This window comes from Columba livia, chromosome 4, assembly GCF_036013475.1.
Source record: "Columba livia isolate bColLiv1 breed racing homer chromosome 4, bColLiv1.pat.W.v2, whole genome shotgun sequence".
NCBI lineage: Eukaryota > Metazoa > Chordata > Aves > Columbiformes > Columbidae > Columba > Columba livia.
Genome location: NC_088605.1, coordinates 37,331,607 through 37,354,725, shown reverse-complemented (window position 1 = coordinate 37,354,725; position 23,119 = coordinate 37,331,607). Strand labels below are relative to the sequence as shown.

Genomic DNA, 23,119 nt, shown 5'->3' with positions numbered 1-23,119 from the left:
TAATTTATGGGAAGTTTCAGTTCTTTTATACTCCTCTATATATTAGCCTGCCAACCCAACCTTCATCGTCACAGATGATCTACGATAATTTACCTTTGAATTTTTCTTGTAACAATGAATATCCAGCAGCAGTATTAAGGTAGCAGCACAACCATTTTTATTTTCAAATAGCCTGTCACATTGTATTTAACAAATAACCACATATACCATCAAGCACCTACTTATGAATAATAAGCATTCATGACCTAGCTAAGTATAATCCTAAATCTGTAGTACTGTGATACTGGAATCTACTGCAATGCTGCTTCTCAGTTTGAGTAACTCCTCCCTTAGCCCTCAAAAACGCAACTTCTGTAGCTAGTATTTAAATCACTAACTTGCTATTAGTTAATTTAGGACAATACAGCATTGTCTATTTGTCTATTACTTTTTGTACTTACAAGCACAAAAAATTCGTCTCTCCCCCCCGCCCCCCCACTAAAACCAGTAGACAGTAGGCTTCTCGAACATCAAGAAAAATGACTGCTTGAGGAATTATGCCACCTTTAACAAATCTTAACATCCAGAACCTGGATCCTCCCCACCAAATACTACTTGGCAAAATAGCAATCCAAGAGTGTCTACATCATGCACAATGTAAACTTCAGAAACAAAATTGACCAAGAGTTAGACCTTGGTAAGTGTAGTCAGAATGTGCCAAGAAAGCTGATATGGACAGAGGTCTGCAGATAGCAACAAGAAAGCAAATTAATACGGAGAAAACATTTCTAAACCAAAATACTACATATTTGAAGAAAGTACAAAGTACCATTAATGGCAGGAGAACAGAAAAAAACCCACCAGTATTCTTCTGATTTCAGAGGTGGGAGGTAGGAAATGCCTATACACAGAAAGCAGCTTTAGACAGACCAGAGAATACTATAAAAACTAATGTAGTTTGTAGTAAGCATGAGAAATACATCTATTTGGTTCAAAGGTGATTATGTGAAGTTTTAGTGAAATGGCTTCAGCAGTATGTCATACTGGCCCTTAGCAAAAGTCATCCTAAAATCTCCTTTAAGTCTCAGATGAACTTACTTTTGCATGGGGCAGAAGTGAGGGGTGGGAAAGAGTGCAGGTAAATCGGATGACAAGTGAAAACAACTTGCCTAAAGGCCTTGTTTATTCCACAGAACTGAAGAGAATCTAATTTGGCAAGGTCCTGTGCAACAACAGAGAACCTGTACTGTAAGTGAAGGCTATGAGTAAAATGAATGTGATAACATAGCCTGTGGAAATCAACATGATGGCAAACATTCTTCAAACAATAAAACATCCAGACCCTAATATTCTATGCAAAATCCTTAGTTCATATTTCCCATTTCAGTTTTGCAGTTACAATCTGATCCAATATTATGATTACTTAATATAATATTATGCAATTTAACTGTAACATAAATGTCTATATATAATTCAATTTCTTTTACTAGAAATTAATCAGTAGGAAAAAAAAAGTACAAAAATCTGTCAGTGTGACAAAAACCTCACCTGTAAATGAGACCATACAAATTTGTGAAGTTACTAAACGTGCAGAGAAGTATCTTTAACATTTTGATCTTGTAAGACTGACAACAAAAACTAAAGTGTCGGAGTATGACAATTCATTTTTCTTGTTCGGTAAGCCTGGCATTCTACAAAGACTAAACACAGCCTGCTAATGTAGTCGGAAGATCAGATTTAAGTGGACACTTGCACAAAAAGCCTTTCCCCTGTTCGGAGGGTTAGGTTCTATAACAATCTCTGTATGCTTGTCTTGGAAAAGTAACAACTTCAGGTTCTTCCCATCTGTGCATAAGAATGTTCAAATAAACCAAGACTGCTGGATTTCTTGCTGAACTGGATTTCTTATTCCTTAGGAACTTTAAATGACAAATGCTAAGAAAGCAGAAATATAAAATGCCACCCAACTTCATAACTACATTCAAATGGCAGAGCTCACCACTTTTTATATTTCACACAATGCCAGCAATCAAAATAGTAATTTACCAACAAACAGAATTAGAACTGAAATATATCCTGGAGTTGGCCTGGAAAGTATCCAAAGGGTGAAAACAACAAACTTCCCATTCATCTAACACATAAATGTTTTTATCCATGCAGAGCTTTGAAGTCACCTTTTTTAACCAATAAAAAAATCCCTGACATTTACAACACAATTGTTTTTGTAAAGCTCTACCTGGAAAATGTATAATAAAAACCTTTTATTTAGAAGATTTTTCCCTATCCTATTAGGACCAAACAAAAAAGTCACCAGAACCAGGAATTCCCTGAAAAAACAGCACACTGTGAAGTTGCTATTGCTTTTATTTCACAGACCACCACTTGTCACTGTAAACAGATCAGCTAATCACACCAAGAGAACACTGGACCAGCAGCTGTATTTACCTGTGTGGGTTCCAGCTGTGGTGGGGAAAAAAAGAAGAGCATGAAGAGCATGAAAACACAGATGATTTTGTTAAATGCACAAGCATCTAAAAATGCTTGCTGCCTGGCTCAGCTTCAACAGTAATAACAAAACTAGTCACAGAATCCTGAGATTCTGCCACCTCTGCTCCACAGACATGCCAGTAATGTTCTTTTGCTGTAAATTTAATGGAACAGGAATGAACAGACCCCCTAGTGAGAACACTTGTAGTTCAGTGATTAATGTATAACATACCAGTTGTATATGAGAGCTAGAGTAAATTTACCTGTATCACTCATGTTTCCTCACACACACAGACTACAGATAACAGCACTGAAATCCTACACATATTCTGTGTTTCTGAACAAGGATGCACACAGTTGTTGAAGAGTTATAACAGTCATGAGATAACTGAACCCAAACAACAAAGTGTTCTTCAATAAGTACATACATGACATTGCCAGGGTTCATATAGACTGCTTTATTAAAGAACAATTCAGTGTCATGCAAAAACAAGCTACAGTTGGCTTTATTATTCAGATAATTGAGCTAAGATTCTGTTTCTGTCTACAATGGATGAAGCGACAATTTGGTAAGAAGTTTTAGAAATAGAAAAAAGCAGGCTAGCTAGAAGATAATGAACTTAAAACACAGTTAGCTTTAAAAACCCCCCACAACTTTACATACAGGATACATTGAACTGTGCCACTAACTTGTAAACATTCATATTCTGTGTAGGTTTTTTCCTCCAATTTGTAGTAAAAGTTCAGAAGTAAAACCTTAAAAATAGAAAGTTCCTTGAAATCACTATCAATGACTTATTTTTTTTTTCAACCACAGCAGCAACTGTCATAGAGGTTTTGCTTACTTTGGGCAAGAGTTTGTACTTGTAAAAAACTTTCTTAAAAAAAATCATGTGTCTGCTAAGCACAAGAGAGCAGGACTACTACTATCAACCTTTAAAGAAATATTTTAAAGACAAAACATTAAGCAAATTTTTTTTTTTTAATTGAGAATTCTGTCCATAACATCTGAGCGGCACATTTATCAATATTATAATTTAATATACTGCCAAATTATCAATATATTACATTAATTTACACAGACTAACCCTTTCATTTATGATAACTAATTCAGCATGACAAATCAACCTATTTTATTAAACCATATGTATTAGTACATATATCTTACAGAGACAAGTTTATGTATAGAAGAGCTGATTATGCAGTAAGTTAAAATTGTAACAGTGACTTCAAGGTACCTCTAGCTAGCACAGAGTGGCATAAGGACACTAGAAAGCAAGGCATGGATGTACCAACCTCTCACAAAAATGAATCCTGGTGGACTCAGCTTCAGCAGTCTGAGATGTTACCACCCAGCTGCCAGTACTGAACCTTCTATGTTGACAAGCCACAATGCTATCTTCAAAGTAACAATAATTGGGATTTTATTAAGCTATTTGCACTTGACTGCTTAGTTATCTGAAGATACAGCAACCATGGCAGAAAGGTTGTACATAGAACAGGCAGAAAACTTATCTCAAACCACTACAGATACATTCAGTAAGAGCTTCTTTGACTAAAGCTTGCTATGGCCTATAGTGAACTCTGTGCTACAAGGTGCTCTAAAGATCCAGTGACCAAAGTGAATCCTCCAAATAAATGACTTTGTTGATGAAGTTCATCAGCAGACCATTAAAGATGGCTATTCTAGTTTGAATGTTTTTTTCCAGCTTTTAAAGATATCAACTTGGAACATAAAGCAACAATTATTGTAAGGCACAGTACACAAGCAACATACATATATATATATATAAATGATAGATTAAGGTCTGCTTTTATTACCCAATGATTTTATTCAAGTAAGCAAAGAATAAAGTGTTTATGATAAAACATCCTCATTTTACTCACTCCCCCCTTTTAACTTTTCCTGGCTCAAATTTAGAAAATATTCAATCAAATGATCAGCAAGCCACAAAGTTAAGAAGGTGATCTAACAGCTCTTCAAATACTATAGAACAATCCTCAAGATGCTGAACTTTTATTACACTCTAGACACAGAAAGTGACAAAACCAGCTGTAGGTAACTGTCATGATCTCTGTATGCAACTGCTCCTTTGCAGAAGTAAATGTGCTACAGGGAAGGGCAAGCACACAGCATATTAGTGACAAGGAAATCACTGTGATTAAGATTCATTACTTCTGCTACAGAAAAAAGGTCACAGAAAGATTTCCACCTGTCTTCATATCCAGTTAGAGTCAACACAATACTCCGTGAAGGCTTGTACTACCAAGGATGTTTGGATGTCCCCTCTATTCAAATGTATTCCTCTGCTGTGAAACAAGTTAGAAGCATCCACAAAGAGATCATCCTTATCCCTAAATTAAAACTATGAAATCTTCTCAGTTACTCTTCAACTCCCTTTCCTTGTTTATCAGCATTTGCACACGATTTTCTTTTCCAGAGAAAAGAAAACCTGGACTAAATCTTAGAAGGACAATTAAATATTCTCAGAATAAGTACCACATGTAGAGGCAGAGCCTCTCCCACTCCCCGCCCTTTATTCCAGATATCTGCCAAATATATTCTTCACTTTTGGCTACTTAGTTCTTATGAAAACAGACAGACTAGAATAGCCATTATATGCTGAGTCTCTTCGCATGCATATGACCACCTGATCACTTTATAAGCTCGCTTTGAAAGTAGGTGTTTGTATTTATTTTTCTTCTCTCAAGTGACCAAAGCTCTACTTTCCCCAAAAAGCAGGTGAAACTTGGCATTCCTTGGAAGTAAATATACAACGGAACTTTTTGTAGTATTTAGAACCACAGTTTGATTGTCAGGTTTTCAAAAGTTTAAGAATTGAGCTGGACTTTAAGGTAATGCCTACTAAATTTGTTACTTAAAAGACCTCAGTAGTGAAGCACATCAGTTTCAGCCATTTCACTTAGATGAAGATTTTAAACAGAGTTGCCTATGCTAACTGTCAAAGTGTCAGGACTAACTATATTCTTGCAACTATGTTCACTTCCCTCGAAGTACATCAAGTCAGTTTTTTAAATCTTGCTCTAGATCTGGTGTACAGTCCTAAAATGACATTCGTCCCTTTGACGGCAACCGCGAGGCTGATGTGGCCCCTGGTGAAAATGAGTTTGACACCTCTGCCCTAGATTACAGCACCAGTCTACAATCATTTAGAAATAAATTACCAAAATAAATAGGTTAGGAAACCACAGATTAAGTTTAGTTGCACTACACAAAGCCATAATGAAGTAGAAGATATTAAAAACAGTGAAGTAGTAGCTGCACCATCAACATACCTTTGCACTTGGTCTGCATGATTATGCAACAGTGAAAATGAACAACCATTTAAAACAGTAACACCTTGGGAACCTTAGCACTTTCCTCCTCTTAAGTTTAGATGCTAGTATAATAGGACAAAAAGAAATTAAATACAATCTACTACTTGCTCAGTTGGCTGACTTAGCAAAGGGCTAGAAACCATGAAGTGAAACTGAGTGAATCCTGGAATTTTATTACATGCAGCACCTAGGAGAGAAAGAAAAAGAAAAAGGTATAATTTGCTACGTTTAGTATTAGTCTTTGTCATTATACTTTATCACCTGAAGACCCAGTTACTAATTCTACTACCATGGAGTAATTATTATTTTACAATCTGTTTAATCCAAGACATCTTCAAAGTATTTAATTTTTAAGTAAAAATACAGTGCTACTGACTGCTGTAGTGCAATTAATGCCCTTATAATACAATTCAATACAGTAATGTAAGTTAGGAAAATCTCTCTCTCTCTTTCAATCCTGATTAACTTAATGAGTTCCTCCAATACTAATCTCTTAAACACAGAACTATGGGAAATAAGAGATCAAAGAACAGCAATAAGCAGTCTAACTAAATAAGCCATGTTGATTAGCAAATTGCATTTCCTACTGATCTAAGAGTTCACTAATGAGATGCCTGGCACAATGACTGATCTTGGATTACTTTGAAGCTATGCTTAACAGTCACATTCTCCCTGCCTTGTGCTCTATCTAGGGAAGGCATAAGCATTCTTCTTTTAAAACTTCAAATTAATCATACACAGCCCAGGAAAACACATGAAGGTTGTAAATATTTTTGATTTTCATTAAGACTTGCATACATTTTGCAGAAGTCTAAGACATCAAAATGCAGAGGAAAAATTAAAATATCTCAAGTCCACACTAGGACACAGTTGCCCTGCTAACCAGCACTTGATATCATGAACGGCCAGTTTCGCTGCAGTGTTCAAAGAATAATTAAAGACTTCTGCTTTAAAATTCACCTTCAGTTTTGTACTTCTGTGACCTAGGTAGGGTCAACAAACTTTGTCTATTAAGCAAAATACATACCATAACTTCCAGTTGTATTGGCACATATTACAGCGCCAAAGAAATTCGGGGCATACTTCTGGATTCTGGAAATAACTTTCTGACAGGCTACTGCTGGGTCTATGCCCATCCTCATATACTCCACAGCTAGATAGCTGAAAAAACAAACAAACAAACAAACAACCCCACACCCAGACAGCCATACTCAGGTTATATATTCTAAAATATCATTGACAAACTTTGATTTCTTTGCATAATGGAAACACATGATAAATAATCTTTAGCCAAACTTCATATTGGCCATTTTAACTCAAGTTCTACAAAAGTAATTAGAAACAGGACTGAAAGGGACTGCAAGATGTCATCTTTGCCATCTATCATTCTAAGGCAGGACCAAGCCTGGGAGAACTCTCTGATCATGTGGAAGTAAAAGAGGCTAAGCAACAGATCAGCTGAAGAACTGAAGAAGCAGTTAGAGAGTTATTGGCTTTTATTTTTCATTGCCTGATTAAGTTTGACATTAGAATTTATTACTAGTTTTCAAAAAGGCCCACATCAAGATGTTTTGAAGAAAGTTAACCTCTGATATTACATTACTGATAATTATTGATTTCAGTAAGCATTAAAAAATCTTTCAGAAAAAACTTTCTGAAAGCCTCGAAATTGACATATTTTCTTTATTTCATTAATATGAAGGTGCAATGTTTCGATTACAGCTTTGAGCCAATTTCAAATTTTTTGAAAGCCAAGATAAAAAAAAACCTCTTACTCTAAATGCAAGAGTAATCAACATAAACTTCCTTTGTATCTACAGTATCATTAGACAAATGACTATATGAGCTTGACATGAATCAGTTGCATTTCCAAAATGTCCTCAGAGGCAAAAAAATTACTTTTGTTGTCAGTTTCTTTCAGAACCTGAAGATTAAAAGATAACGCATAACTTACAAGTAAACCACACTAGATTTTGTCTTGATGAAAGACGGATATACCAAGACCAATTCTTGTTACACTAAGACTCATCTACAGATAGCGTTAACTATATATCTTATCAAAGTACTGCTGAAGAGAACTTTCCTTGCATTTGAGAGTTCCTGTTATCTTTGATTTATTTAAACAATCAATTAGGTTCAAGTTATCTAAAGATAACTGAATAGAAAGCTATATTTCACAGGGGTCTCTTCACTAATCAAAATCTCAGTAAGATGCTACTATCTCAAAGAAGGTAGGCAGAAAATGTGAGCAATTTTGCCCTTTATTTGACGCTTCCTTCACTTCTAGCAGGTCAATTCTGTTCTTTGTTTTCATGTGGGAATATCTAAATAACACGGAATTAGAAAAGATCTGCTTCTACAAGGAATCTGTGATTAACCACCTCGTCTGAGTTTTCTAAAACCCGGTGGTACCAACATAAAATGTTTTAAGCATTACAGCCAAATCCTTCAGGCTACTAGACTGTAATGTAAGCTTTTATTGATTAACCTCATAGTAGAGCTCCACTCACGACTACTGTTGGTATCTAATACCTCAGGATAATTCATGAAGTTGTCAATTGCCTTTTATTTGAAGCCTGGCTTGGAACAGCTTGAAACTCATTGAGGACATTTGTAAATATGCAACAGCTTGCAGGAATTCATAACTGCCAGAGTTTCAGGAAAAGCACCCGAGTAATATGAAGGCCACTGCTATATCTTCCTTCAAGCATCAGTGCCCATTATATTCAGCACAGACTTCCATAACTCATTCCTATCGAGACCAACCCACAAAAATGACTGTCAAGACTTAGTGATGAAAACAGCCATATTTTACACGGGTTATGGAACCATGACAACAGCACTAAAACATCTCTTCCAGTTTCAGATTAGATGAAATGACATAGGGCTGTTACAGTGACACCTTCCCACCCTCCTGAGTAATCTGAGACTTGGCCCTCATCCTTTCTACAATTTATAACACTTTTTCCCGCACATCAAAACACTCTGGAGGAGAAAGCTAATCAGTTCTGTTAAAAAGCATGCTGGTTGGGAATTGGGAACATACTCATTACCTGCTGCCTGTTTGCTCACAACATGGCAGTATTAAGGGGATCTGTCATCAAGATATTTAAGAAGTCACTTCTTTTAAAACAGATCATAAGGGTGATTTGATTTTGCTAGTGTTCTTTCACCTTCCATTCCTTCCTTTCCTCCCACTTCAGCAGCCAGTAAATCAGGCTGTCTTTTTAATCAATTACTTCATTTGCCGAGTTCACATTTTGCTAGAAAAAGCTAGCAAAGTCTGCCCTAAGGACAAACCTGGGTAAGAAACGCATCATGACGTCACCATCCCCAGTGGCTGCAGCTCCTCCAGCTGTACTATCTGCATAGGATCCTGCTCCAGCTATTGGAGAATCTCCTACACGGCTGTAGTGAACAATGAAGAAAAAATCAACAAAACAAAGCAAAACAAAAAAAAACCACACACACAAAAAACCCCCCACAAAACAAACAAAAAAAAACCAAAAAAAAAAACAAAATGAAAACAAAAAAACCCATCAAAGTTGAAACTATCAAAAAACTATAATTTAGTAATTCCAGTGGGATTGCATTAGTGTAGTAGCTCTTGGCCTGATATTGGCAAGTTCTTACGACTTGGACACACTTTTAACTTTGTCAACCTTCCTGCCTCCAGCTGGGTTAGCGTTAAACTCACAGGAGAACAGAACAGGTAAAGAGGTCACACCATTGCAGTCAGAAATCTTGCTTTAAAACTACTCATAAAAGTGATCTGTGATAACCTGACTGACCTGTGGCTTAACCCACCTCCAATGCACAACTGTTTGTTATTATACTGGCTATAGTTAGGGCAATAAGGTTTAGCCAGTGGGCAACAGTAAGCAGCTAGGGACATTAGTATGTTCAATAACTTGTTGCTAAATCCAGAAATTGTCTGACTTGGTTGACAGACAAGATTCCTAACTGGGCAGAAAAAAATCTCAAAGACAAAACACAGGCCTAGGGCTGTGATTCTGTGTACATTTCTTTGGAAATTGTGCACCTCTCCAAAACACTTCTCGGTGTCTGGTGCCTTGCCTTGCAAGCTGTCTCACAACTGTGCCAGTTGTTTGTATTTCTGTATTGTGAATTAAGGCAGCTGAAAAACAAGCATTCTCTCAAACACACACAAATTATCTTGCAACTGAATCAGTTTCTCAGTATTAGGATTTATGGCAGTGCCCTGAAATAAATAAGGCCATTTTATGATCACCACAGTCTAAAACATAAAACCTTTAGATTGGCTTAACATAGGAAATGAGGTGGGAAAAAAGCTTTTTTGCAAAACCGGAAATACTAACCCTGGAATTTTATGGACTGCACCATTAGTAGATGTCCCAGAAGCAACAGTTCCGCTCCTACCGATTACAACCATACCTAAAATTTTCAACAGGGATGAAACACATTCAGAAACATTCCTAATAGATTTATTAAATTGACACTCTCATTATGAAACAGAACCACAATACCCAGACTATTCGAACTACTGATACCCTGAAATACAGAAAAGTCATACTCTTATAGAAAACAAGCTATTTAAAAAACACATTTGGAAGCTTTTTGGATGTATTACAAAAGCACATAATGGAATCTAGAACAGTGAGTGCCACATTGTTTAGAGGTGTATGGCACTGCTTCCCAGGCAGCCACTCTCTGCTGCTATACACCAATGTTAACCAGTAGAGAACAAGTACATGGTGACACCACATCCTGCACCAGTACCATCAGAACAGAGTCTAGAAATCAAAAATCATGCTTTAGGGAGATTAAAAAGAAGTCAGAAAAGTGAACTGAAAGTTGGCAGGTGAAATACTGCCTACTGAAGTAACAAAAATTACATGACAGGCAATCACATGTGTGAATAAGCCTACCCCTCACTAATTTTGTGCTGACAAGGAAGACACTGCCTCATTTTAGAGAAGTTTAGATTGCCACTTGGAACAGGATTTGGGATCAGCTGTTTCTCCATAGACCAAGACTTCACCTCTTTATGATAGGGCAAAAATTGCTGCTGGCCAACTCCAGTACAAAGTGAGAGCCAAGAAGCAGAATTCAAAGAGTTGAGTTTTGATTCTCTGATCTCACCAAGCAGTAACTCCTTCTCATAGAAAAGTTTCCCAACCAGTAGAAGATAAAAGCTTGAAGGCATTGACTCTATGCCTCTGCAAAAAGACTGGAAGGGCATCCGTTCCTACCAACTTCCTAAATGCTTTCTCAATTAAGACTCCTCTTGAAATGTGGTAGTCAAGGTGGCATTTCATGTATAAAACAACAGGGTGGAAGAACTTGAAATACAAATGCAAGCACCATCATTTAGTACAAAACAGCTCAGGACTACTTAATGACACATCAATTCCTGAACTATATTTAGCAGATTGCCCCTTTCATCCTGACATTCCACAATTTCTGAGTTTTCTAGCACATACTGAAGACTGTATATTCCAGTAGAGAAAGCTACCTACCAACTTAAGAATTGGGTAGGTTGCCTGACTTCTGTAGAACATTAATTGGTTATTAGTCGGGTGGACTGGAAGCAAAGAAAAAGTATTCACACTTGAAACAACTTCTTAATTCTCAGTATTGCAAACATTGTCAGGCCGAATGTTCTGAATTGCTCAACTGAGAAAAATCCAGACTAAACCAAAAAGGACAATTTTCAAGACTACAAAGTATAAAGCTTTGAAAGACATGAATCTGTAACTGCTCCAGTCCTTTGTCTGATCTGCTCATTAATCAGCTTATGAGCTTAGCAATTAACAGACCTCAGTAATAAGCAATCAGAAGTCTCTGGGACTACTACTGCTAACCTGTTTTAAGAATATTAGTTTCTGTAAAAATTTATTGATTTAGTCAAAAGCCAGAACAGAAGAAAAATAAAAGCAAGCTTTATTTTATTAGGTTAAGGACTGTTTGACAAACATGGCTTTTGCTTGGCAATAAGACTTCACTGTTTACTCATGTCTTCCAGCACCACAAAGTCTTTTAAGTTGGTCTGACAGCTACAGGGGAGATTTGACCTAAGATAACCATAATCAAGATAAAAAGAATTATTTTTAACCCTGATCAGTTTTCTAAGCATACATACCTTGGCATAATTACTTGGGCAGCTATCTGAGGGAAAAAGCAGTAGGGCAATGAACAAAACAGCTAAGGGAAAAAAATGCAGCAAGGGGTTGTGCAGCCAGTGAACTGGAAAAACAAGCCAACAAATCCTACTCTTAGGCACTCCATCCTAACACATAAGTAACACAATCTTGAAAACACTATAAATAGGAAATAATGTCTATATTAAATATTTTCCTTTAAACTCGGTATGATTTAATCTATAGGAGAATGAGGAAAAAAATCAGCATCAGAGTTATGAAAAGTTGTTACCAATTGTATCATGATTATGAACACTTCTTTCTGAGATGGTCTGTTCTGCTTTAGAAGTTACGTTTTCAGGCCGTTTGTATGGTCCACAGGATTTTGAAGAGTCTGGTACCACATTCTGTAATTATTTTTTTATTTGCATGAATAATATGCTTCGTGACAGATACATTTAAAAATACTACAATCAATATCTATAATCTACTACACAGGTATCAGATGCCTAATACTTAAATTATACAGCTGTACTGAAACCCTGCAAGTTGTTTTGCTTAAAGAATAAAGACTGAATTCTGATACTATGTGGTAAAAAGTTCTTTCTACTATAAAGTTATGTTATTTAAATTATTCTCCTTTGCTCAAATGACTGTTAAAAAACAAAACAACAAAACAAACAGAAACAAACAAACAGGAAAACAACTCAAAAAAATGCAACCCAACTTATTCTTCAGCAAAACAAATTTTCAAGCTAAAAAAAAACACCAGAGGAACTGAGATTGTTTTATTAATGCCAAGCCAAGATATTATTGTCAAGTACATATCATAGTCAAGATATTTTCCCAACTGAAAAACAGAATTTGTATTGAATTAAAATGGTTCAGCAATGCAGCATTTCATATCCCAGAAACAATGAACACAGTGTACAGACATATAGAAATCTGCAACACCAATCCCAAACCAAACAAAAAACCCCAACAAACCAACCTCAACATAACAGGTAAGTTTAACACGGACAGCTGCACTAACCTGATGTGTCCACAGGTCTGCGTAAAGCCTATTTAAGGACCTTAATTGCTACTGTAAGATTTTGTTTCAGAAATTTATACATGCATCAAAAAATACATACGCTATTTTGTTTAGTTGAAGAAGTCCTGTCCAAATATAGAGGTAATAAAAAAAAAATTATACAAAAACACTACTGCAGCAACATAAAAACCAACAGGATCTACGAAATAAGAGCTAGACACATACTCTTCCTGATTCTACCAAATGCTTGGTAATTCCACATTTGTCCTGTTTAATAAGTAAAACTTTTTTTTCCTTTACATGGAAAGCACAACTTCAACATAAGCTGAAAGGAAGAGGCAATGCTGCATTACTGACTTTCTAACCCCTCCTGTCACCACAACCACTGCACTGTACCTTCCAGTAGTTTGGCTGACAGTCTTGACCGAGCCACTTTGAATACACCGAAAGAGATTCTTGGGTAGTTAAATCTTCATATGGAAACCCCATTTTTACAGCAAACAGGGAGGCTTGAAAAGCAACAACAAACCCAAAACAATTTATTTAATTTTTTATACATTATAAGATAATGCATTAATGTAATGTTATCTAGAAATCATGAAACTCTGTATTTTCTGTGGAGGTGAGAAATACGTCTTCAGAGAGCAGTATCAGCCATTATAGTGATGTACAACTGCAACAACAAACTCTCCCTTCACTGGCCATATCAAATTTCCCCAATTCACTATGTTAACACATGTAAGTTGCAGCATTGAAAGAGAAACCAATTCAACTCTGTTAATCAAATGGACACAAATAACCTGGAGCAAGAGTGGCCTGGGCTGTGTGTGTCAAAAAATATTTAAATAAATGATACAAATAAATTTCCCTTAAAAAGCTAGTCTTTCATGAAATCTAAGTAACAATGTAGCACAACATTTACCACTAAAACACTGACACTAGCAGAAATCAATCCACCAGCTTACACCATATGATACTTTTTCCTTGCAGCTTTAAAAGTGACTGTTTCCTTGTTTTGAAAATTAATGCACTATGCATCAAGGGAGCAAAAGAAATACCAACACAAGCGATGAAAAAATGATACAGTTCTAAGAATGGCTTTTACAGTTAGAGAAAGGGAAAAGAAAAAAAGATCAACTGTTCTTCAGTCTTTTAGTTGTAGATACCTTTGATATTACTTAGTAACAGATACTGTTGCTAGACTCAGATGCTTGAACAATTTATATTACCAATTCTGGATAATAATGTCACTACAATACACAGCTGAACAAGCTTCTCCAGTCCAAGAACTAAGAAAAGCCTTCAATTATTTTTGGACAGTTTTCTGTGTTTGTCCTAAAAACTGACACAATTCAAGTCTCTTTGTGCTCAGAGCAAAATAAAATTGACAGCTTCAATTAAACAGATATTTTATTTCCAGCTTTTAGAACAAATAGGCAGGTTTTTTGTTTTAAGGTAAAATTGTGCTTGTTCATGTTTGCCAGTCATTCTTTCATGACTTTTGAAGCTTTGTTTCTATTCCAGGAAGCAGAGTTGGTCATTTTTACTCTCTCAACTTTTTACTTGGATTGCTGGTCTAGGTCAAAAAGGTCAGAATCTTTCCTATCTATTATCATCTTGGCAGATGATAACCAAAATTATTCTTTTTTTCCTCGTTTGTAATCATTCTGCACTGAATTTCCCCCATCAGACTCATTCTACACTGGTATACAGGGCCTTTATTGCCAGTTTTCTATGACCTTTCCTAAAGAAATTAAGCAATGAATGTAAAATGCAGCTCTTTTACAACTGCAAGAACCGATCACTGTGGTTATCTGTTCAACAAAAGCTACACCAACTCATTCCTATGTACACTAATGTCATTATAAACCTTAGCTGTAAAAACACACTAGCTTTGGTTATATTCTGGCTTACATCTACAACAGCAAGAGTCAAAGAAGACACCAGCCTTGACTTGCATGACTTTTTTTTGTTCAAGACAGATTTTATCACCACCACAGTGTCATCCTCTTCTGAGGATGGCTGAAGCTTTCATCATAGTTTGCAATTAGCTAAAAACTGTTCACATATAACTCACAGGATCAGCTACCTCATGCAATATGATACAACAATTTCTTCACTTCCCCAATCTGAATTATCCTCAAAGCCTCTTTTTGCATTTTTTTTTTTTTTGGGGGGGGAAGGGGGAAGGAGAGGTAAAATAATGCAATTTGTTAAATTTTAATTTACCAGGTGAAAATGACACAACAATATGACTTCAGACTTCAAAAGTTATCAAATTTGAATGATTTTGTTCACTGAATAATTATTTCAGTGTTCACAGCCTCTGAGACAACTTTTCATTTTTGGACTTAGAACCTGCTGACTCACACTACCAGACATTTTTATTTTTTATATCAGAAGGCTACCAGTTCTTTTATCAATAATCGGAGGCATGGCTATTTTAATAAGAAGATGTGCTGAAGGGCAACACAGCAGGGGTAAGCAATCCAGGTTGTTTCTAAAGAGCATCAATGACAACTTCCTGACACAAGTAACAGAAGCACCAATGAGGAGAGCTGCTCTGCTGGACCTCATACTTACAAAGAAGGGCTCCTTGGGGCTGTGAAGGTTGAAGGCAGCCTTTGCTGCACTGATCATGATATGGTGGGGTTTAGAATCGGGAGAGGGGGAAGAGGGCAAGAGGCAAAATTGCAAGCCTGGTCTTCAGGAGAACAGAATTTGGCCTCTGCAGGGATCTGCTTAAAAAAAGTCCCATGAGATCTGGACAGAAGAGGGGTCTGAGAAAGCTGGCTGATACTCAAGAATCATCTCCTCCAAGCTCAACAGCACTCTATCCCAATGAGTAGGAAGCCAGGCAGAAAAGCCAAGAGGCTTACATGGATAAACAAGGAGCTCCTGGCAAACTCAGACATAAAAGGGAAGTATACAGAAGGTGGAAGCAGGACAGGTAATCTGGGAGGAATATAGAGACACTGTCTGAGCGTGTAGATATGAGGTTAGGAAAGCCAAAGCCCACCTGAAGTTGAATCTGGCAAGGAATGTCAAAAGCAATTAGAAGGATAACCAAGTTGCCCAGATATTATAAGGTCTCCTTCCTTAGAGATATTCAAAATCCATTCGGACACGGTTCTGGGCAATCAGCTCTAGGTCACCCTACTTCTGCAGGGGAGTTGAGCCAGAAGACCTCAAGCCCCTACCAACCTCAAGCATCCTGTGATTCTATAATACATCCTCTTCCTTAAGTTCTCTGTGTAGCAAAGCCCTTAAAATACCTAAGCTTGAACTTTTTGAGTCAAAGTAAACAGAACTGTGAAGACTATTCAGGTGTCATGACACTAACAGATTCTGTCAGTGTTTTTAACAGTGAAAACAAAAAATTCATGTTACTTTCATTAAAACTTTACTGCAAGGATCAATGGACTGCTCACACATTTTTAAATGATCAATACAAAAAATTAATGCATGCCACAGCTTGCTTCCTCCTCTCTACTGTCCACCACTCATAGAAATGAAATTTTAGGAGACAGGCAGACTTTCCTGGATTATACCACTGAATATGTTCAAATAAAAGTGCAGTTTTGTTATGAGTTAAAAAATGAAGAATAACCTCAGCAATATTGCATCCTGAATTTTAAAAGCCTGCAGACATTATACACATTTAGATTAAAAGGTTGTTCTATTTTAACTTGCTTTTCTGGTGAAAATGTAAATATTTTTATTTAGAAAACAAACTATGATTTTGTGCTTTTTTGCAGGTTCAACTATACTCCTCTGAAGCCATAGCTCTATCTTCTCTTAATCAATCTTCACCTGGTAAAGACAGCTACAGTTTCCTTCATCCAAGTTCCTATTTCCACAAAAATGCATTATTTCACAAGAAATACTATTCTTTCTCAATTTCTCCACTGCTTTGATTCATTCACTAACATTTATCACCGTCTCAAAATTTTACTCAGATATATCTTCAGCATTCCTGACTTTCTTTCACCACCACTGCTAGACAGTTTCTCATGAGGGAGTTCTCACAGACAGCAAGGACTAAGCATAACAGCTTTGTCCACATGACTGCATTATGCAAAGAGCTATCTTCTTAGACTGGAAAACATATTTTAAATCAGCACTTTAACTCTTGCATTTCTTCATTTTTCCTTATCTTTTCTACTTATTCTACCAATCATAAGTTAAAAATATTTTGATAACTGTCAATGATGGGGAAAGGAGTATTATGTGCATTTCCTCCTCCTCTACTTAACATCTGACCAATTTCTTTTTCAGTACCACCTGTGAAGTCTTTTTTATCAAAGCCACTTTTAACCTCATCATGGCCAACTGCTCGAATTAAACAGAATCTGCAAATCTATCTCTCTTTTCAGACCTTCTGTCAAACACTGTCCTCACCTCCCTCTATTGCCCTATTTTACTCCATCAAAAAGTGCTGCTGCACTTATTTCTCTGTCATTCTGTACACATTAATTCCTTCAAGAATATTTTATCTTTTCTTATCAATTTCAAAGCACTTGACTCACCCTTAATGCTCAGATGTCAATTTCCACACTATCTCCACATTTCTTTCTGAACACACACATACATTTAAAAAGTCCTTAACTGTGTGTGAGCCAAGTAACCTTCCACTCACTACTCATATACCTCGCTGGAATCTATATCTCTTTTGAAACCAGTACTATTCTAACAGTAGCAGCTCGTGTTTTAAAAGCTCAACTATTCCTCCAGTTTGCTATCACTCTCTGGTTGTGCCTAGGAGTGCAACACATAATGTAATTTTTTATATTCACAGTATCACAGTATGTTTGGGATTGGAAGGGACCTCAAAAGATCATCTAGTCCAATCCCCCTGCTGGAGCAGGAACGCCTAGGTGAGGTCACACAGGAACACGTCCAGGTGGGTTTTGAATGTCTCCAGGGAAGGAGACTCCACAACCTCCCTGGGCAGCCTGTTCCAGTGCTCTGTCACCCTCACTGTGAAGAAGTTTCTTCTCAAATTTAAGTGGAACCTCTGGTGTTCCAGCTTGATCCCACTACCCCTTGTCCTATCATTGTTTGCCACCGAGAAAAGCCTGGCTCTGTCCTTGTGGCACTCACCTTTTATATACTTATAGACATTAATAAGGTCCCCCCTTAGTCTCTTCTTCTCCAAACTAAAGAGACCCAGCTCCCTCAGTCTTTCCTCATAAGGGAGGTGCTCCACTCCCTTAATCATCTTGGTTGCCCTACGCTGGACTCTCTCCAGCAGTGCCCTGTCCTTCTTGAACTGACGGGCCTACAATACTCCAGACACAATACTCCAGATGGGGTCTCACCAGGGCGGAGTAGAGGGGAAGGAGAAGTTCTCTCGATCTACTAACCACCCCCCTTCTAATACACCCCAGGATGCCATTGGCCTTCCTGGCCACAAGGGCACAGTGCTGGCTCATGGTCATCCTGCTGTCCACCAGGACCCCCAGGTCCCTTTCCCCTACACTGCTTTCTAATAGGTCATTCCCCAGCCTGTACTGGAACCTGGGGTTGTTCCTGCCCAGATGCAGGACTCTACACTTTCCCTTGTTAAATTTCATCAGGTTATTCCCCACCCAACTCTCCAGCCTGTCCAGGTCCCGCTGGATGGCAGCACAGCCTTCTGGCGCGTCAGCCACTCCTCCCAGCTTAGTGTCATCAGCAAACCTGCTGATAGTACACTCAATTCCCTCATTTAAATTGTTAATGAATATATTGAATAATATTGGCCCCCGTACCTACCCCTGAGGCACTACACTAGATACTGGCATCCAACTAGACTCCACACCACTGACTACCACTCTCTGGCTTCTCTCCTTAAGCCAATTTGCAACCCACCTCACTACTCTATTGTCTAGACCACACCTCCTCAACTTAGCAACTAGGATGCTATGGGAGACTGTGTCAAACGCTTTGCTGAAGTCAAGGTAGACCACATCCACCGCTCTGCCATCATCCATCCACCTTGTTACATTCTCATAAAAGGCTATGAGGTTGGTCAAGCATGACTTACCCTTGGTAAAGCCATGCTGACTGCCCCTAATAACCCTCTTATCCTTGATATGCCTTGAGATGGCACCAAGGACAAGCCGTTCCATTACTTTCCCAGGGATGGAGGCGAAGCTGACCCGTCTGTAATTACCCGGGTCCTCCTTCTTGCCCTTTTTGAAGACTGGAGTGACATTTGCTTTCCTCCAATCCTCGGGCACTTCCCCGTTTCCCAAGACTTGGCAAAGATGATGGAGAGCGGTCCACCAATGACTTCAGCCAGCTCCCTCAGCAGCCGCGGGTGCATCTCATCTGGACCCATGGATTTATGGATGTCCAGACTATTTAATTGCTCCCTAACCCAGTCCTCATCAACTAAAGCAAACTCCTCCATTGACCTGGCTTCATCCGGGGTCTCAGGGATACAGGGCTCCCCAGGACAGCCTCCAGCAGAGTAGACAGAGACAAAGAAGGCATTCAGTAATTCTGCCTTCTCTGTATCTTCTGCCACCAGGGCATCCACCCCATTCATCAGTGGGCCTACATTGCCTCTGGTGTTAGCTTTATCTGCTATGTATTTGAAAAAGCTCTTTTTGCTGTCCTTGACCCCTTTTGCCAGGTTTAATTCTAAGGAGGCCTTGGCTATCCTAGCTGCCTTCCTACATCCTTTAACAGCAGCCTTATATTCTTCCCAAGTGGCCAGCCCCTGCTTCCATGACCTGTAAACTCTCCTCTTCTGCCTGAGCATACCCAACAGATTCCTGTTTAACCACGCAGGTCTCTTGGCTCCCTTCCTTGCCTTCCTGCGTGTGGGGATGCTCTGATCCTGAGCTTAGAAGAAGCAAGCTATCTGATCCTGAGCTTGGAAGAAGCAAGCTATCACTAGTATTTTTAAACTATGAAATACAGTAATCTTACTCAATATACACTAAAATATTAAAATGTAACTGTAGTGTCTATTAATTGTTATTCCTTACACAAAGTTACTCCATGGTTTTAAATATTTACATCTAATAGCTTCTATAGTGTCTCGTATCAAGCCATCTTTGATACATTAGATATCAGTGGTATTAACTAAGCCTTGGGATTACAAGCCAATATTTGCAGTTAAGTTGGTGGAAAGACCATAAAATTGTATTTATTTTTCTTTTTATGTGCAAATAACGGAATAAAATCTAATTCATAGCTAACACTTCTAAATTATTTGACTAGATTCATTTTATTGCCAGAGAATACTTCCAGCTATATTACCAATATTAATATATTGCCATTTTAACAGGAAGTGTTTTAAGAAGAGGGTGTGACTTAGAAACAGTTAAAGGAATAATTACCTGACTCTCCCACTAACAATGTATGCTTAGTGTATTCAATGACCTTTCGCGCTACACCAATTGCATTTTTTACATGTCTGAGATCCGCAACTGCCCCAACTTCCATAGTGTTACTGGAAATAAGAAATATATAAAACTTATTAAAAATACAAGAATACTTGTACATTTTTTATTAGACAAAAATCTGTTCTCATCTAAATTAAAAAGGTTGCTCTGTTAAAACATTGCTTTAATTGTTCTATGCTATAGATAGATGGCATCACACTAGTAGGGAAAAACTTCATACATATATTGTTTGCCTTTACAGGCATGGGGTTGTTGCTCAATTAACTGTAACTCCATTTACAATAACATTTTCAGTAGAGTAACTGCTTTGTTACATAAACTCACAACATGAGCCAAACACTTGCAATTACTTTTTCATCAGGACAGCTTTAAATGGTAAATAAAGTATAGAAGACAATCGCCCCAGAAGTGAAATACTTATGGAATGGATGTAAAGGGAAAAGCTTAAAATGCTACAAGCCATCTGCTTTGCAACTGCTATATCTACATCTGGATTATTGCACTACATGTAAAGATTCTATAATATAACAACCTGCTTAGTTACTATTCCACCCCTTAGATAAGGATTTTTCCTCATTCCACAACTTAACATATAGCTTGTCCCACAGTCTACCCTAAACCAAAAAGATCTCTCTAACCACCTTTACATGAAAGTGCACTAAAAATTACAGGAATTATTCTGTTCTCCATGCAGTTTTCTTACCCATCCATAATCATTGCGTCCAGTGTTGTTTCTCCACTTTCATCTGGGCTTCCTCCATATCCCACGCTCCCATCGCATTGGTCAATCTCACACTGACCACAGCCTCTCTCCACCGCATCCAGCTCAGAACCTCCCAACTGCAACACTCTCCAAGCTGTAATTAACACAAATAATTAAATGCCACTGGTAAAACAGTCTCCACTACTGCTTTAAAGAATGTTTTAAAGATTAACATGATGAAGATGACTGGGAAGGTGTTATTTGCTAACAATCATCACAGCTTCTATGTATTAAATAACTTCCTCTGCCCAGAACCAACCATTATTTTATCATTGCTTGTTTAAAGCCTTTTAAGTGGGAGTGGTGGGGAGAGAGGAAAGCAAATCTTCTAACTCAAAAACAAACAAAAACTTGTAAGAAGCAGCCCTCAAAAGCTTCATGTGAGAACACTAAGTGTCCAGCTGCAGAATAAAATACCTAGAACACACAATGATCTAAAAGATCTAAGCCAACATCAGTAACTACATAAGAAAAAAAAGAAAGTAGAAACTATATACAATAAATTAGTATATATGAATATATATACTTCATGTGTATATTAAGTATATATGAATTAGAATACTCTGCATTCTCCTGTTCAACCCTCAGTCTTCTGTTCTTTAGGATCTAGCTCGTGGTGCAGTTTTGTAAGACACTAGAGACATGCCAAATGACATGACTTGAATAAAGTGGGCCTGAAGGCTTCGCACCTATGACATTTCACAAGGTTGCACCCCAGGCAAGACTTTCCAGGATTCCTGAGCTCGCTGCCATTGACAGCAACAATCCTGCTTCCTCCTCCTCAATCTCAGAAGGGTACCATTAAAAAACAAGTCACCATTGAAATAGCCACAGGAGTGCAGACCCCATTATTAGCAAAAGAATGCTTTTAATTTAACTTTTCCACAGCTCATAACCTCCTCGTCCTTTTTATTATTTTTTTTTAAACGCGTTTTTCCCACCATTTAAAGTTAAACCATATGTTTACAGGCAACATCACGGCTCAGCGACAGAGCGCCATCAATGCAAACAGCAGCTTAAGGGCTTGGCCTCTTCCCATGCGCAAGTAACCTGGCAGCCCCAGGCCCGGTTTGGGGCCGAGCTCCCCGGAGACCCGACACAGGCACTTTCCCAACAGGCAGAGTCCCCTCCCGCCGCTCCGCTGCCGGGCCCGTGGCTCGCCTGACCCGTGAGAGCGGCAGCCCGGGCCCGCTGCAGCCGGAGCCGTTTAACGGAAGCGAAGTCCCAGCCCCCCTCTTCTTGCCACAGATGAGCGCCGTCATGGCTCAGACTTTGTTTTTAAGCCAACGTCGACTCCCAGAGCCCGCCGCCGGCCCCTCAGCAGGAGGAGCGACAGAGCGATCGGCACTGCCCTGCCTTGTGTTCCCCCCCGGCCCGGTCTCCCGCCGGGGCACCTGTCTCTGCCGCCTTCCTAAACGCCCAGGTGTTGATGACTACAGGCAGGGCACCGGCCGAGGCGCCGCCCGCCAACTGCAGCGCGACAAGCAAGAGAGGCACAACCAACATCCACCCCCAGCCGCCGCCGCGTCCCGCCGCCATCGCCGACCGGCCCGGCCCTCACCGCGCCGCCACCAACCAAGGGGCTGCGGCGGCGCATGCGGCCCGGCCGCGGCGGAGCGATTACGACATGGCAGGGAGGGCTGGTCGTTCCGCAGTTGTCCGAGCCTGCTGTAGGTTCTCATAGGGAACGTTGTTGTGACAAGGAAAATCCTAAATGCCTCCCAGCAAAGGCCCCGAGCATATTAAAACAGACTTTATGTGTATTGTATGCCCCTGCGTGTGTGGAAGCCGGCCTGTTTGTGCGGAGGTCACTGTCTGTCGATGAAGTGACCAGTATTGGAGATGAGCCGCGGTGGTGGGGACGGGGCTGTGTGGCGGGTGCCAGAAGAGACCCAGAGCCAGCCTGGAACGGCAGATAAAGTGCGTTCAAAAGCAGTCTCCGTGTGTGCTCGAGAGATTCTCATGAAGCATCTTCATGTGCTGCCTTGTTAACATA

General features: G+C 38.8%; 1 protein-coding gene across 1 annotated transcript; it reads right to left on the bottom strand.

Moving 5' to 3' along the window:
• Nucleotides 1-2,904: 2,904 nt before the first annotated feature.
• On the bottom strand, nucleotides 2,905-22,761 carry AGA (aspartylglucosaminidase). Its single transcript, XM_065061309.1, has 9 exons — nucleotides 22,518-22,761; nucleotides 21,064-21,217; nucleotides 20,295-20,407; nucleotides 13,357-13,469; nucleotides 12,220-12,334; nucleotides 10,146-10,221; nucleotides 9,106-9,213; nucleotides 6,833-6,966; nucleotides 2,905-5,992 (listed from the first exon to the last, which is right to left on the bottom strand). The coding sequence occupies exons 1-9, from the start codon at nucleotides 22,660-22,662 to the stop codon at nucleotides 5,892-5,894; spliced, it is 1,059 nt and encodes a 352-aa protein (XP_064917381.1). The 5' UTR covers nucleotides 22,663-22,761; the 3' UTR covers nucleotides 2,905-5,891.
• Nucleotides 22,762-23,119: the final 358 nt, after the last annotated feature.

Coding starts and splice junctions, on each gene's coding strand:
- AGA (XM_065061309.1), bottom strand. CDS start 22,662: ATGGCGGCGGGACGCGGCGGCGGCTGGGGGTGGATGTTGGTTGTGCCT. Junction 12,335..13,356: donor GTCAGCCAAACTACTGGAAG/GTACAGTGCAGT, acceptor AAATAATTACAG/AATGTGGTACCAGACTCTTC. Junction 6,967..9,105: donor ATGATGCGTTTCTTACCCAG/GTTTGTCCTTAG, acceptor TTGTTTTTTCAG/CTATCTAGCTGTGGAGTATA.